Below are 16195 nucleotides of genomic sequence, written 5' to 3'. Positions count from 1 at the left end.
GCCTCTCTCTCTTTCCCGCTACTTCTCTTTCTCTCTTTTTTACTCTTTGGATTCATCTGACCGTCTACCTTGCTCCTTTCCTCCCGAGCCGAATCCCACGCATCCACATGAAGACGGTGGAGGAAGACAAGACGACGCCACAAATCTGACCTCTCGTCGATCATGTATTCCTGATCGGTAGGAAGGACCTCGTGTAACGAATATTTTCTATCTGTTCTGGATTCTGGCTTGATACGTTTGGAGATATTTGTCGGTTGGATTTTTGAGGGATAGTTGATGGAACGTAGTGGAAGTGTGGATATGGATGTTATCGAGAGGTGCTGATGATGGAATGTTATCGATAATTCGATATCTTGTTAATGTTATTTGGGTAAGATGAATGGATACTGTGGTGATTGAGATAGTCGTAAGTTTCATTCTTCAAATTCTAAATCTCTGATCATATTATCGGCTTGTTAATTTACTCAGTTTACTAAGTGTTCTCCTTCTGAATTCATAAAGATCGAAATTTACAAATTCCCATGTTTCTAAGATACTGTATTGTCAAATTTCCAAGTTTGTTAAATTCTCAAGATACTAGATTCATAAATCCTTAGAAATTCAAATCCTCAAATTTTAATATCCACACGTCCTCAAGTCCTGGAATTTCTATATTCTCAAATGATCAAATTCTTAAAATCTTAAAGTCAAAAATTTCCAAATTCCAAAATTTCCAACTTCCAAAATTTCCAAATTCCAAAATTACCAAATACCTATATTTCCAAATTTCTAAATTACCAAATTCTTAAATTTCCCAATTCCTATATTTCCAAATTCCTAAATTTCCCAATTCCTATATTTCCAAATTCCAAAATGACCCAATTCCTAAATTACCAAATTCCTAAATGTCCCAATTTCTAAAATTTCCAAATTCCAAAATTACCAAATACCTATATTTTCAAATTTCTAAATTACCAAATTCTTAAATTTCCCAATTCCTATATTTCCAAGTTCCAAAATGTCAAAATTTCTAAATTTCAAAATCCAAAATTTCCAAATTCCAAAATTTCCAACTACGAAAATTTCCAAATTCCTAAATTTCCCAATTCCTATATTTCCAAATTCCTAAATTTCCCAATTCCTATATTTCCAAATTCCTAAATTTTCCAATTCCAAGATTTCCAAATTCCAAAATGACCCAATTCCTAAATTACCAAATTCCTAAATGTCCCAATTTCTAAAATTTTCAAATTCGAAAATTTCCAAACATCCAAATTTCCAAATTTCTAAATTCCTATGTTCCCAATTTTTTAACTTTCCAAGTATCCAAGTTTCTATATCTTTTAAATCATCCAGACGTCATATTCCCGCATTTGCAAATGTCTATTTTTTTAAACAGTCAAATCTTCACGTCCCCTATCTTAAAATTTTTCAAATTCTGCATTGGAGAAAAATTTGGTTCACCAATCCTGTATGTTAATTCAAATCCTACATTTATATTGTCCTAGTTCAATTCAACAATGATACTGTCCAAACTAAACTTACATTGACCAAACTATTAAACTTTCTAGTCATTTATTTTACCAAAATACTTTGTATTAATTGTTATACTTCTATTCAACATTGTTACCGTCCAAACTAAACTCAATCACATAGACCAAACTATTGAATTTCCTCATCATTTATTTTACCAAAATACTTTGCTTTATTTACTAAAAGTCCTATGTAAATAAACAGAGGTAACAATGATTAAAAAATAGTCAGTCCCAATAATTCATACTAATAACGATTTAAAGCTAAAGAAATAAAAACCAGTCCTCTCCAATAAAAACATTATAATCCTGATTAATTAACTGACAAGTCTAGTGTTGTCTAATGTTCGCTATAAAGGTTAGGATGACACATTTACACTTTAGCTTGTATACGTACAAAGTCACACACACGGTGAACGATTATGTGGAATGCTTTTCAGCATGGGAGCGAGAGCGTGGAACAGGTGTACGCTCGAGAAAGCATATACAGTACAGTCAACAGCAAATCTGGCTTCCCTAGCGCAAATATGATATCCAAGTTGAAAAGAGCCTTCCACTCGATGATTTTCAAGGATTTTTTAAGATTCAAATTTAGAAGTAGGTTAACTTGGGTTAATTTGGAAATGTTGGAACATGGGAGTTTTTATATTTGGAGCCAATACAAATAATGATATTAGTGTCGTTATCTATGGATTCGTGGGATGAGGATCTAGGGATTTTACGATTTCGGATCTAGGGACGTGGGAATCTGGGGATATGAGAATTGGACCAGTTAGAGATCTGATAATTTGGGTTCTGGGGATATGGGAATAAGAGATTTGAGAATTGGGGGAATCGGGAAAATTTGAGGAATTTGTGGAATTTGATCAACTTGTGGAATTTTGGGAATTTGAGGAACTTGTGGAATTTGGGGAATTTGGGGAATTTGGGAAATTTATGGAATTTGGGAAACTGAGGGAATTTGGGAAATTTGGGAAATTGGGGAATTTGGAAATTGGGAAATTTAAGAATTTGGTATAGTTTAGGAATTTCGAAATATAAGAATTGGAATAATTAGGGATTTGATAATTTTGGAATTTGAAAATCTTGGAATTTAGTAATTTTGGAATTTGGTAATCTTGGAATTTGGTAATCTTGGAATTTGGTAATTTTGGAATTTGGAAATCTTGCAATTTGGAAATCTTGCAATTTGGAAATTTTGGAATTTGGAAATCTTGCAATTTGGAAATCTTGCAATTTGGAAATTTTGGAATTTGAAAATTTTGGAATTTGGAAATTTTGGAATTTGGAATATTTGGAATATTTGGAATTTGGAAATTTGGAAACACGATAATTTAGAAATTTGAAAATTCAGAAATTTATTGAACGATATTTAAAAAAGTTTAAGAAACTTAGATCATATTCTTAAGAAATGTAGAAATTGTGAAGTTTACATACGTGTCCCAATCGAAAGTAAGGGCGCATTGTACCCGAGTGTACACAGAAGAAACGATTGGAATTTACCGCGACGAACTTCTGACCCCGAAGCGTTTATTAGCCACGATCTATTGCTCAATGCTGAGCGTGCGCCGCGTGTATGCTATCGCTTACAACCATCTGGACACTTCCTTAATTTGAAGAGTTGTAATGCAAATGATACTTGTCAATTATTTATTCAGCTACATTTAATTTACTTAACGGCAGAAAGGTGCAAATGAAATCCTCAAAGTCGCCGATAAATCTTTGAAAATGCTCGTAGAATTCTTGGAATGAAGGTGATGGTAATTTTGTCCTTATTTCTATACAGACGTTAGAGGATTATGTTTCTTTATAGAGAGATTAGCCGTGCCTACAAATACTTTTATATATTCGATTCTCTCTAGTTGTGTACTGAGTTTTAAGTTCGTCAACTTTTTCTTGAGTAATCAGAGTATATACATGGAGAGTATATTGCTGGCAAACGGTGAGAATGGGAATTTGATGAAATCCCTAAAGTATATGATCAATTCACGGAAGACGTCAAAGTAACTCTGTAGGGTGATTTCTCTGAAGAATGTAAGTGACTTGATCAAGTCCCTCAACAGTTTTAGATTCTGGTTAAGTTAGGTCAGGCTAGGTTTCTATCTCTTTACGGAAGATGATAAAATAACAACTATGTGGGGTGAACTCCCTGAAGAATGTAAGGTAAAGTGGGATAAGTTCGTAAACGGGGCAAGTGCGTATACAGGCTATTTTTATTACAATATGAGCGAAATTTCTCCATTTAGTATGTTTGTTTCCTTGTTTTATTTCACTGTATCCTCTTTTATATTTCAGCTAAGTATGTCTGCAGTATAGAGTACTTGCATAATGCAGTAAAAAGCATTTTATAACAGATTTATTAATAATTCTGCTCTTGCCCCATTGCACATGAAATAAAGTTTCAAAGTATTTAACTTCAAGTTACGCTCTTATCCCATTTTCGGGAAAAGTGCAGAGTAGTTGACATTTTAAACAATTGCCTTCCAAAATCAAAATGTACAAGGAAAATTAAGGTCCTAGTTAATATTCATTAAATAGTAGTAATTGTGCAAAGCGTTCGATATTGACAGCGTTAAGTATTTATATAGCAGACTGAAAATACTTACGTTTAAATACCAACTTTATAAAAACCAGTCTGCACTTACCCCACTTCACCTTAAGTGATTTGATCAAATCTCTTAACTGTTTTAAGTTAAGGTTAAATTAGGTTATGTTTCTATCTCTTCACAAAAGATGTTAAAATAACAACTCCATGGGGGGATTTCCCTGAAGAATGTCTCAAAAAATCTCCCAACTTTTAGGGTGAAGTTAGGTTTCTATCTCTTCATGACAGATGTGAAAATAACAACTCTGAGGGGTGATTTCCTTGAAGAATGTAAGTGATTTGATCAAATTCCTCAATTGTTTTAGGTTAAGATTAGGTTAGGTTAGGTTTCCATCTCTTCATGGAAGATATTAAAATAACAACTCTGTGGGGTGATTTCCTGAAGAAAGTAAAGGAACTTGATCAAATCCCTCAACTGTTTTAGGTTAGGTTAGGTTTTCTCTTATTTATTTTATCAAGTACCTACCGTAGAAAAATGAGTTCCGGTATAGAAAAAAATCAAGTTGTCCCAATCTGAAGAACAGTTATTTTAACATCTTCCGTGAATTGATCATATACCTTAGATTTTTATCAAATACCTATTTTTATCATCCTGCGACATACATTCCATGAAACATCTTGTAATTTCGTATTTTTACAATGACTTTCTATGAAAATCCAGTAACGTATTATTTATTAATATATCTATCTATCGCTACATTTTTATTGTGTTCAGAAAATGTTGCTATTTATAATTAAGAACTCAAATAAAATTAATTTTAGAACTAGCAATTTAGAATTTATATTACAACATCAAATAAAAAGTTTAAATAAAAAGATTTCGCACTTTGACGTATTATTGTAGTAAATGTTTAAACAAATAGAAATAAATTAATATTGTAAAAAGTATAATATTATTTTGACTCACCGGAACGATCTGCAGGATGGACCGACAAGTATAATCCTTTATTTCCATCGGGATTATTAACCCAATGTTGTAGAGGTTCGCTAACATTTAAAGTCAGCCATCCCTCTTTTCCTGTGGTTGTATTAACTGCATCCACGTATTGCAACTCTCTCGTTCTGTAATGAAATGAAAATAGAATTGTTTACAAATGAGTTTATGAAAACATAACACTTATAACATTTATTTTAACATTTGTTAATTTCGTACAAATTAGGGGATATTAATCTAATAATCTTTAACTATAAGCTTAAAGACAAATGAAAGAATTAGTGAAAAGTAAGTAACTTATTTTTAATGGGGCCATCTCCTAGGATTTTTAAAGAAAAATTTCGAATATAATGAAGTTGATACTGTAATAATAAATAATTTATAGTTGCCTCAAATTTTCAAACTTTGAAAATTTTCAACCTCTGAAAGTCTCAAATTCAAATACCTCTAAATTATTATACAAATGCTCTAAATGCAAAAATCACCAAATTTCAAACGTCCTGAATTCCAAAAGTCCAATGTCTCAGACGCATCAAATTTTAAATATCCAAATTCTGAAAGCCTCAATTTTCAAAATTCCCAAGTTTCAAATATCTCAAATTCCGAATATCCTAAATTCCTAAAGCATCAAGTTCCAGATATCCCAAATTCCAAATAACTCAAATTCTAAATATCCCAAATTCCAAATAACCTAAATTCCAAATATCCCAAATTCCAAACATCTCAAATTCCAAACATCCCAAATTCCAAATATCCCAAATTCCAAACATCCCAAATTCCAAATATCCCAAATTCCAAATATCCCAAATTCCAAATATCCCAAATTCCAAACATCTCAAATTCCAAATATCCCAAATTCCAAATATCCCAAATTCCAAACATCCCAAATTCCAAATATCCCAAATTCCAATTAACCTAAATCCCAATTACCCCAAATTCCAAATATCCCAAATTCCAATTAACCTAAATCCCAATTACCCCAAATTCCAAGTATCCCAAATTTCAAATATCTCGAATTTGAAATATCCCAAATTTAAAAGACTCCAAATTGCAAAAATCGCAACTTGCAAAACTGCAAAATTTTAAATATCACAAATTCCAAGTATCCCAAAATTCAAACGTCTCAAATTTAAAATATCCCAAATTTTATAAACCTCAAATTGCAAAAATCCCAAATTTCAACAGTCCCCAAGTCCCATTTCGAAAATTGAAATTGTATTCTACATTCTACATTTTGAATCAAACCTAGAAAACTGTTCTTGAAGTATATCTTCCATGCTCCTGAAGAATTCAATCCATTCCTGTATAATCTTTGCAACTCGTTTCCCACTTATTACGAGCACAATTTCATAATAAATAAAAGACTGAACTTCGCAACATAGTATTACAAAATTACCTACATCATTTTGCTATTACACTGCTATTATAATTCGCTCCTATTTCGATTTGCAGAAAATCGATTAAAACAGGATCAGATTTTTTTCAAATCCTCTCTTTACTTCCACGTTATCTCTTGACAAACAATAAGTTGCAAATGTTGAAACGCATTAGCAGCTAAAAACCACTTATGACGACTGTTCGATGCCACTAATATCTATCTGCAATTTTCCTTGCATAAATCAAGGAAAACTCGCGTTACTCATTACATTAACACGCAGTTCTGTGGACAACGATTACAGAATATTCATAATGTAGATGTCTCAGCAATGATCAAAACAAACACATTATCACCCTTATTATCCAGCTTTATTTTAATGCAATCGCATGGACGGTAAGGTCATTAACGATCGTTTGATCAAGGCAATCAGATCAAAGTTCAATTGACTAGTTTCTTTTGATACGATGAAACTTTCTTTTAAATGATATGTATCAGTTGCACTATTATTTCAAACAAATCTTTGTGTGAATGAATTAATCAATTAATTAAAAGTGTAACTTCTCACTTGAAGTATGAACAAATTTTCGTAACATTTGTCTGATTATTTTCTTTGTAACTGGAATCAAGAAAATTATTTGTATTTAGAAGTATATTGCAGACAAAAAAAATTGTAATGTTATTTATTGCAAATTATATTATATATAAATTTATTCCCCTAGCTGTGATATTCGATTAAAAATGTTACACTGTATGAACTTTTGGTCCTAACAATCTTTTAAATAAAATTACACAAAGATATCAATTTACTTATGTGAAATTTTAGTATGTTCTGTATTATGCCATCTTATTTTATTATTTCTGCTATTCATTTAGTTACTTTATTAACTTTTTAATTTTTGAAGAAAGTACTCTTATTTTATAAAGAAATCTAATGATGGTAATAAAATTCAAAAAGCTGCAAATTTCAAAATTCCAAACATCCCAAATTTCAAATATCCAAAATTGCAAACATCCCAGATTCCAAATATCTTAAATTCCAAACATCTCAAATTCCAAAAATCCTAACTTAACTTAAAAAATCCTAACTTAATCTAATATTTCAAAATCTAGAAATTCCAAATTCCAAATATTCCAAATTCCAAATATTCCAAATTCCAAATATTCCAAATTCCAAATATTCCAAATTCCAAATATTCCAAATTCCAAATATTCCAAATTCCAAATATTCCAAATTCCAAATATTCCAAATTCCAAATATTCCAAATTCCAAATATTCCAAATTCCAAATATTCCAAATTCCAAATATTCCAAATTCCAAATATTCCAAATTCCAAATATTCCAAATTCCAAATATTCCAAATTCCAAATATTCCAAATTCCAAATATTCCAAATTCCAAATATTCCAAATTCCAAATATTCCAAATTCCAAATATTCCAAATTCCAAATATTCCAAATTCCAAATATTCCAAATTCCAAATATTCCAAATTCCAAATATTCCAAATTCCAAATATTCCAAATTCCAAATATTCCAAATTCCAAATATTCCAAATTCCAAATATTCCAAATTCCAAATATTCCAAATTCCAAATATTCCAAATTCCAAATATTCCAAATTCCAAATATTCCAAATTCCAAATATTCCAAATTCCAAATATTCCAAATTCCAAATATTCCAAATTCCAAATATTCCAAATTCCAAATATTCCAAATTCCAAATATTCCAAATTCCAAATATTCCAAATTCCAAATATTCCAAATTCCAAATATTCCAAATTCCAAATATTCCAAATTCCAAATATTCCAAATTCCAAATATTCCAAATTCCAAATATTCCAAATTCCAAATATTCCAAATTCCAAATATTCCAAATTCCAAATATTCCAAATTCCAAATATTCCAAATTCCAAATATTCCAAATTCCAAATATTCCAAATTCCAAATATTCCAAATTCCAAATATTCCAAATTCCAAATATTCCAAATTCCAAATATTCCAAATTCCAAATATTCCAAATTCCAAATATTCCAAATTCCAAATATTCCAAATTCCAAATATTCCAAATTCCAAATATTCCAAATTCCAAATATTCCAAATTCCAAATATTCCAAATTCCAAATATTCCAAATTCCAAATATTCCAAATTCCAAATATTCCAAATTCCAAATATTCCAAATTCCAAATATTCCAAATTCCAAATATTCCAAATTCCAAATATTCCAAATTCCAAATATTCCAAATTCCAAATATTCCAAATTCCAAATATTCCAAATTCCAAATATTCCAAATTCCAAATATTCCAAATTCCAAATATTCCAAATTCCAAATATTCCAAATTCCAAATATTCCAAATTCCAAATATTCCAAATTCCAAATATTCCAAATTCCAAATATTCCAAATTCCAAATATTCCAAATTCCAAATATTCCAAATTCCAAATATTCCAAATTCCAAATATTCCAAATTCCAAATATTCCAAATTCCAAATATTCCAAATTCCAAATATTCCAAATTCCAAATATTCCAAATTCCAAATATTCCAAATTCCAAATATTCCAAATTCCAAATATTCCAAATTCCAAATATTCCAAATTCCAAATATTCCAAATTCCAAATATTCCAAATTCCAAATATTCCAAATTCCAAATATTCCAAATTCCAAATATTCCAAATTCCAAATATTCCAAATTCCAAATATTCCAAATTCCAAATATTCCAAATTCCAAATATTCCAAATTCCAAATATTCCAAATTCCAAATATTCCAAATTCCAAATATTCCAAATTCCAAATATTCCAAATTCCAAATATTCCAAATTCCAAATATTCCAAATTCCAAATATTCCAAATTCCAAATATTCCAAATTCCAAATATTCCAAATTCCAAATATTCCAAATTCCAAATATTCCAAATTCCAAATATTCCAAATTCCAAATATTCCAAATTCCAAATATTCCAAATTCCAAATATTCCAAATTCCAAATATTCCAAATTCCAAATATTCCAAATTCCAAATATTCCAAATTCCAAATATTCCAAATTCCAAATATTCCAAATTCCAAATATTCCAAATTCCAAATATTCCAAATTCCAAATATTCCAAATTCCAAATATTCCAAATTCCAAATATTCCAAATTCCAAATATTCCAAATTCCAAATATTCCAAATTCCAAATATTCCAAATTCCAAAAATCCTAATTTGCAAAAATTCCAAATTTCAATTATTTCAAAATCTATAAATGACAAACTCCAAATATTCCAAATTCCAAGCATCCCAAATTCCAAGCATCCCAAATTCCAAGGATCCCAAATTTCAAAAGCCCTATCTTGAAAAAATTCCAAATTTCAAATATTTCAAATTTTTTAAATTCCAAATTCCAAATATCCCGAATTTTACATATTTCTAGTTCCAAATAGTACAATAATAAAACCTAATTTTTTAGGATATTTCGAAACTTTAGAACAACCGAACAAGGTTGGAATTATTCAAACTTGTCAATTATTAAAATAATCTTGAAATATTAATTTGAATATAAAGTATACAATATTCCAACATGTCTCCCTCAGCATTACACGCATTTGACCATACCATTTGTACAAAATGTCACATTGAAATGTATTGTACTGTGTATTAAACATATTCCGTAAAAAGCAAAAACCAATATTATAATAAATACACAGTAGTAAAATATACCAATGAAACTTTACATCTTATTGAAATCTATTCTGAATATCTCCAACATCATTTTCCCGCTAAAATTTCCTGCCAAAACCTCCATTTTCTCACTGAAATTAAAATTAAAGACATATACAACTACTTGTTTTATGTTATCAAAATTTCTATTTTAAAGTGAAGAAATCTATCTATTACGAAAATTGTTCTTTATCCTCGAATATCTACATTGTATTTAAAAATTTGTATTCGAATAACTGTAACGATCAAGGGGTTAATTAAGTTGTACTATCGCTCGATAATCCGATAAATAATACAAGATAATGTTTGATGGTTAAAGACACGGTAATGGTTGTTTAATAGAAATCTGTAGCCTCGAATCGCGCAGCTCATCGATAAAATCGATCAATAGGAAACCGCTGAATGTTACGTAAGAACGTTAACCGAAGATACACAAGCGAGAAACGAGCCACTCCAGTCGTCATGATTCCTTTAGTTAGATTGTAACATCGTGACTCGACGATTCGTGCAAATCTATCCTGCACGTGGTTCGATTCAATAGGATTTCACTGAAACACACTAATCATTGTTCATTGAGCAAGTATGCTCACCTCTGATCCCCGCCGCGCGAGAAAGAGACATTCCTTAAACGACGCATTTATCTTATTCCCGGGACTGATTATCTTTCCCGTAATTGGATAATTAGAAACGTTAAAAATGTAAACAAGCCGGATGAATCTTTCGTGCGTGCAATTTTTACACAGAAATTCTGCGCAATATCCCGTCTATAATTTATCCTTTTTTCTCCTCTTTATCGCGTATTTTTGTAAACATTCTTGCAATCTGAATCACAAACGATGCGCGTAGTTTCGTGGATAGCTTTTCAGGTTGCTATTTCATCGATAACGGCTTTGTTTAATATGGAAAAATGCAAAAATTTTAAGTGGAATTTAATAGTATTCAACAGCGGCAATGAAGTGGTTAAAGTAAACATCAAACATTTTTTCACACGGCGTTAGAGGCATTTGAATTTCAAAGAGCAGTTTATTAAACAGCACATTACTTCCTTGACAAATTGAATATTATTCAGTCTGTGACAAATAGTGATTTATACGGTTCTCTGAATGGGACTAGCATATGTTTAATTCACTGCAAATCTAATGATAAGTGCTTCTGTTAAATGGCTCAATTAAGTGATTTCGAGTAGAGCACTTTAATGTTTCTTTCAGTGAATTAAAATAATTTCTTTCCTCTGTTTGAAGAATTTTATTCGAAAATGGTTTATCTAACTAAAAATACATTCTTATAAATTAATATAAAATATATTTCATGTAATGTGCTCAAAATACATTCTTGTTAAAATGTTTCAATACACATGTTAATCTTCTGAAATGTTTATCAAATTGAAACGACAAATATTTAAAAACAGAATGAAAATATTTTTGTGTATGTGCATATTAATAATCAATATTGCTAAACATTAATGAGCATTAATAAATATTAATAATAATTGTATTAAGTTAACTTCTGTATTTGTCATATTAGTTGTCTGTTGCTGTAATGTATGTACACATATACATATATTTATTATTACAGCAGGAGACAACTAATATGACAAATACAGAAGTTAACTTAATACAATTATTATCGATATTTAATTTATTATCAGTATTTAATTTAAAATAGTTTGTGTATTTTATTATTTAAAACGTGGCCAAATGATTAAAAGATGATTATAGCTGCTTAAACATTTTAAATCTTAAAAAATATAAAATGTGCATCAGATATATTATTAAGTAATTCACTGTCTTGTTTCCAGTTAGTGAAATATGTAATTTACATTCAAATTTTATTGTAATTCATTTTCTATGAAATGCTGCAGTTGCGTAAAGAAAGGACTCTCACCAAACCTAACCTAAAAATATTAATACTGTTACCCGAATGGTAGCAAATAAATATCACGTAATATAATAAATAAGATTAGATAAATATAAATAAATGAATAAATAAATATTGTGTTTGACAATTTGAGAGTTTAGAAATTTGGTATTACAATAATTTAAAAATCTGAGATGTGAGAACTTAAAAATTTAGAAAGATGAATATGAAGGTTCGAAATTATTAATAACGTAGGAAATACAAATTGTTTTGTTCTTCTATACATCTAAACTTGATAAAATCAAGTTTTTGAAGGAGTTTTATTTTCAAATATGATAACTTTAATTTTAAAATAAAAGCTATCCATCTTCTGGAGCATCACCACTAATTTTAGCTCCCAAAATGTCGAAAATATTTGGTAAAATTCGTTACGAAATCCAGCCTAATACAATTTTTAACTGTTTCATCGAGTATTACTAAAAATGAAGACCTAGAGAACAGCGTGCATTTAACGGTGATATTAAAGCAGTGAAAACGACAGGCCCGGTATTTCCATCGTGAAAGACCGTCGAGCAGATACGAGGAACAGTTGAGGCTAATAAACAGCTCGCGAGCAGAAAAATTCATGAATCCGTAATTGAGTGTAAAAAGCACGAGACCCTGAGCCTAGTTTAGAGCAAGGCATCACTGTCTGGCTTTCGTCGAAGACTCGTCTTGGTCGAGGTCCAGATAGACAGCTGACGCGCTCGTTGTATCCCTACCCAGAGGAAGCTGTTTATGGGAAACCTGTGCGCGCACACGTAAGAAACCAGAGAGTCGCCAGCTTGTCTCGGCTGGACCAGAAGGTGGAGGAGGATCAAGAAGAGGTGGAGGAGGATGCGTCACGCATCGAGTTTGACGGAAGAGCTCGTGGAAGAAAACGAGAAGAAGGATAAAAGAGGAGGTGGAGTGGATGCGTGCGTGTAACTGCGTAGGCACAGCAATGTATAACTCGTGGCTGTTAACTCCTCGCGAGCACAGCCCGTCTCCACGGTTAATTTACCTCAATTTACGGAATAGCGTTTCCTGTCGGGGCCTGTATATCGGTCAGGTCGCGGTACCAAAGTCTACGGAGGTATCGCAGACAGGGATGGCTCTAGACACGCTGTCGCCATCCGCTACAATCTCTTCCTACGGCCAACACGTGCACTCCAAACCATCGGCATCCTTCTCGCTTTGTCGAAACACGATCTTTCTCCTTACTCTTGATCGACACTCCATTTTAACTATTAAAGTGAACTTCACTGTTACAAAACTCCACATTTTTAATTTTTCTTAATTCAAGAACAAGGTTGATATCCTCCTCGCTTTGACGGACCACGATTTTTATCATTCCTCTTAATCGACACTCCATTTTAATTATTACAGCGAATTCCACTGTTGCAAAAGTCCACATTTTTCATTTTCCTTAATTCAACAACAAGGTTAATATTCTCCTCGCTTTGACGGACCACAATTTTTTTCCTTCCTCTCTATCCATACTCCATATTAATTATTACAGCGAACTTCACTGTTGCAAAATTTTACATTTTTCATTTTCCTTAATTCAACAACAAGGTTAATATTCTCCTCGCTTTGACGGACCACGATTTTTCTCCTTCCTCTCTATCCATACTCTATATTAATTATTACAGCGAACTTCACTGCTGCAAAATTCTACATTTTTCATTTTCCTTAATTCAACAACAAGGTTGATATCCTCCACGCTTTGACATACCACGATTTTTATCATTCCTCTTAATCGACACTTCCTTTTAATTATTACAGAGAACTTCTCTGTTGCAAAAGTCCACATTTTTCATTTTTCTTAATTCAAAAACAAGATTGACATCCTCCTTGCTTTATCAGATCACTATCTTTCTCCTTCCTCTCTATCCATACTCCATATTAATTATTACAGCGAACTTCACTGTCATAAAAATCTACATTTTTCATTTTCCTTAATTCAACAACAAGGTTGATATCCTCCTCGCTTTGTCCTACCACGATCTTTCTCCTTCCTCTTGATCAACACCCTATTTTAATTATTTCAGCAAATTTCCCTATCACAAAATTCCGCGTTTTAAACTTTTATTAATTCATCATCGAGGTCGACATCCCCGCTTTGTGCAAACAAGAACTTTGCCGTCGCAAAATTAAACGTGTTAAATTTTTCTTAATTTAACAACGAGGTCGACGTCCTCCTTGTTTTCTTAAATCGTGGTTTTTCACCTTCCTCTTGATCGATACTCTATTTTAATTATTATGATGAACTTTACTATCGTAAAATTCCAGTTTTTATATTTTTCTTACTTGCATATAGAGTTCGGTGTTTTTTCTGGTTTATGAAATTAGGAATTTGGTATTTTAGTAACTATGATCACGATTTTTCGCTTGCTCCTTGATTCACACTCCATTTTAGTTATTACAATGAACTTCAGCATTGCAAATTTACATACTTCAATTTTTTTTAATTTAATATCGAGGTTGCATCCATTTTTATCGGTAGGATCTATAGAAAAATATTACGTTACTACTTTTTAGGTAATTTTATCATTACTATGAGATTATAGCATTTTAACTTTTAAATCTTGAAATTCCTATATTTCTAAATTAAATTACTAAATTTTCAAGTTTCAAAATTCTGAAGGTTCCAAATTTCCAAATATCAAACTCTAAAATCCATTAATTTTCAAATTTCCCAGCTTTCAAACTCCCCAAATACCTAAACTACCAAATTTCTATGTCTCCAGATACTCAAATTTTATTTCCTTAAATCCCCCAATTTTCAAATTTCTAAATTCGAAAATTTGTAGATTGCTAAACTCTCTTCAGAGAAAACCAGATTTGTTCTTAAGTGTACATAAATGTTTATAATGTTATGAAAATATACAATATTTCACTTGTAAAGATCCATATGAAAACATTTCTGCAAATAGAATTAATGTAATTTCTATTTATTTTCTTTTCCAAAATTGAATTTCTTAAGAACTGACAGTGAAAAACAGCATAAAATAAATATGCAAAAGACGGAAAACAGTATGAAATAAAAATATCGCCGACTCAATAGTACGAAACATAAAATGAAAGTTCATTCTTTACACTAGAAAGGTGCCTCACATTTACCATTCGGTTTTATACAACTATTTGAAATAAATATTCTTTAACTAAATTTACAATAATTTAAAATAAATATGTTTCAAGTAAATTTACAGTATTATACGTGTTATACACAAGCATAGTGAAACAAACAACAGCAATTAATTAGACTTAGGAATTGCATAAAAATGAGAGACCTTATATTTCTTAATTTCAATTACAAAAATGAGTCAAAATATATGTTAACTTGCACAAAAACAACACTTGTCCCTTCTGAGATTTCAAATTGTCAAATATAGAAATTTAGACATTTGATAAATTAGAAATATTAAAATAGAGAACATGCGATTTTAGAAATTTGAGATTTGGGAAGTTGAGCATTTGGGAATTGAGAATTGGGAGATTTGGAAATTGAGGATTTTGGGAATTGGGGCATTGGGGAATTGGGGAATTGGGGAATTTGAGAATTTGAGAATTTGAGAATTTGAGAATTTGAGAATTTGAGAATTTGAGAATGTGAGAATTTGAGAATTTGAGAATTTGAGAATTTGAGAATGTGAGAATTTGAGAATTTGAGAATTTGAGAATTTAAGAATTTGAGAATTTGAGAATTTGAGAATTTGAGAATTTGAGAATTTGAGAATTTGAGAATGTGAGGATTTGGAAATTTAAGAGTTTGAGAATTTGAGAATTTGAGAATTTGAGAATTTAATAATTTGAGAATTTGAGAATTTGAGAATTTGAGAATTTGAGAATTTGAGAATTTGAGAATTTGAGGATTTGGAAATTTATCAATTCCAGAATTTAGAAATTTGAAGATTTGAAAATTTTAGATGTAAGAAATTAAAAAATTTTATTCTTTTACTATAAAACTTGTAAATCAAATTTATTTCCGTTAAAATGCATATAAGTCTATATACAAACAAATTCCAACCAACAATGAAATGTTCAGTTGCTTAAATCTCACAATTATTCAAATATCAACCCTTAAAGAACCCTCCCATCAAAATTTGTCCTAATTTTCCACAAAAAACTTCAAAATTTATACAATCTAAAAACTCTGTCTTAACATTCGTCTCACTGAAATATAAAAAACAG

The 16195-nt window shown here is 30.5% G+C and overlaps 1 protein-coding gene and 1 long non-coding RNA gene across 2 annotated transcripts in view; one reads left to right on the top strand and one right to left on the bottom strand.

Moving 5' to 3' along the window:
* Nucleotides 1–16195, top strand: part of LOC143264469 (uncharacterized) — a 102457-nt gene that overhangs the window by 32251 nt on the left and 54011 nt on the right. The window lies entirely within an intron of this gene.
* The window catches only part of gbb (glass bottom boat), an 89864-nt gene that overhangs the window by 31011 nt on the left and 42658 nt on the right, over nucleotides 1–16195 (bottom strand). Inside the window, exon 3 of the mRNA XM_003705980.3 lies at nucleotides 5024–5178. Within this exon, the coding sequence (XP_003706028.2) occupies nucleotides 5024–5178 (155 nt within the window). The remainder of the gene's footprint in view (nucleotides 1–5023; nucleotides 5179–16195) is intronic.

Source organism: Megachile rotundata, chromosome 5, assembly GCF_050947335.1.
Source record: "Megachile rotundata isolate GNS110a chromosome 5, iyMegRotu1, whole genome shotgun sequence".
Taxonomy (NCBI): Eukaryota; Metazoa; Arthropoda; class Insecta; order Hymenoptera; family Megachilidae; genus Megachile; species Megachile rotundata.
This window is presented reverse-complemented; position numbering and strand designations above follow the sequence as displayed.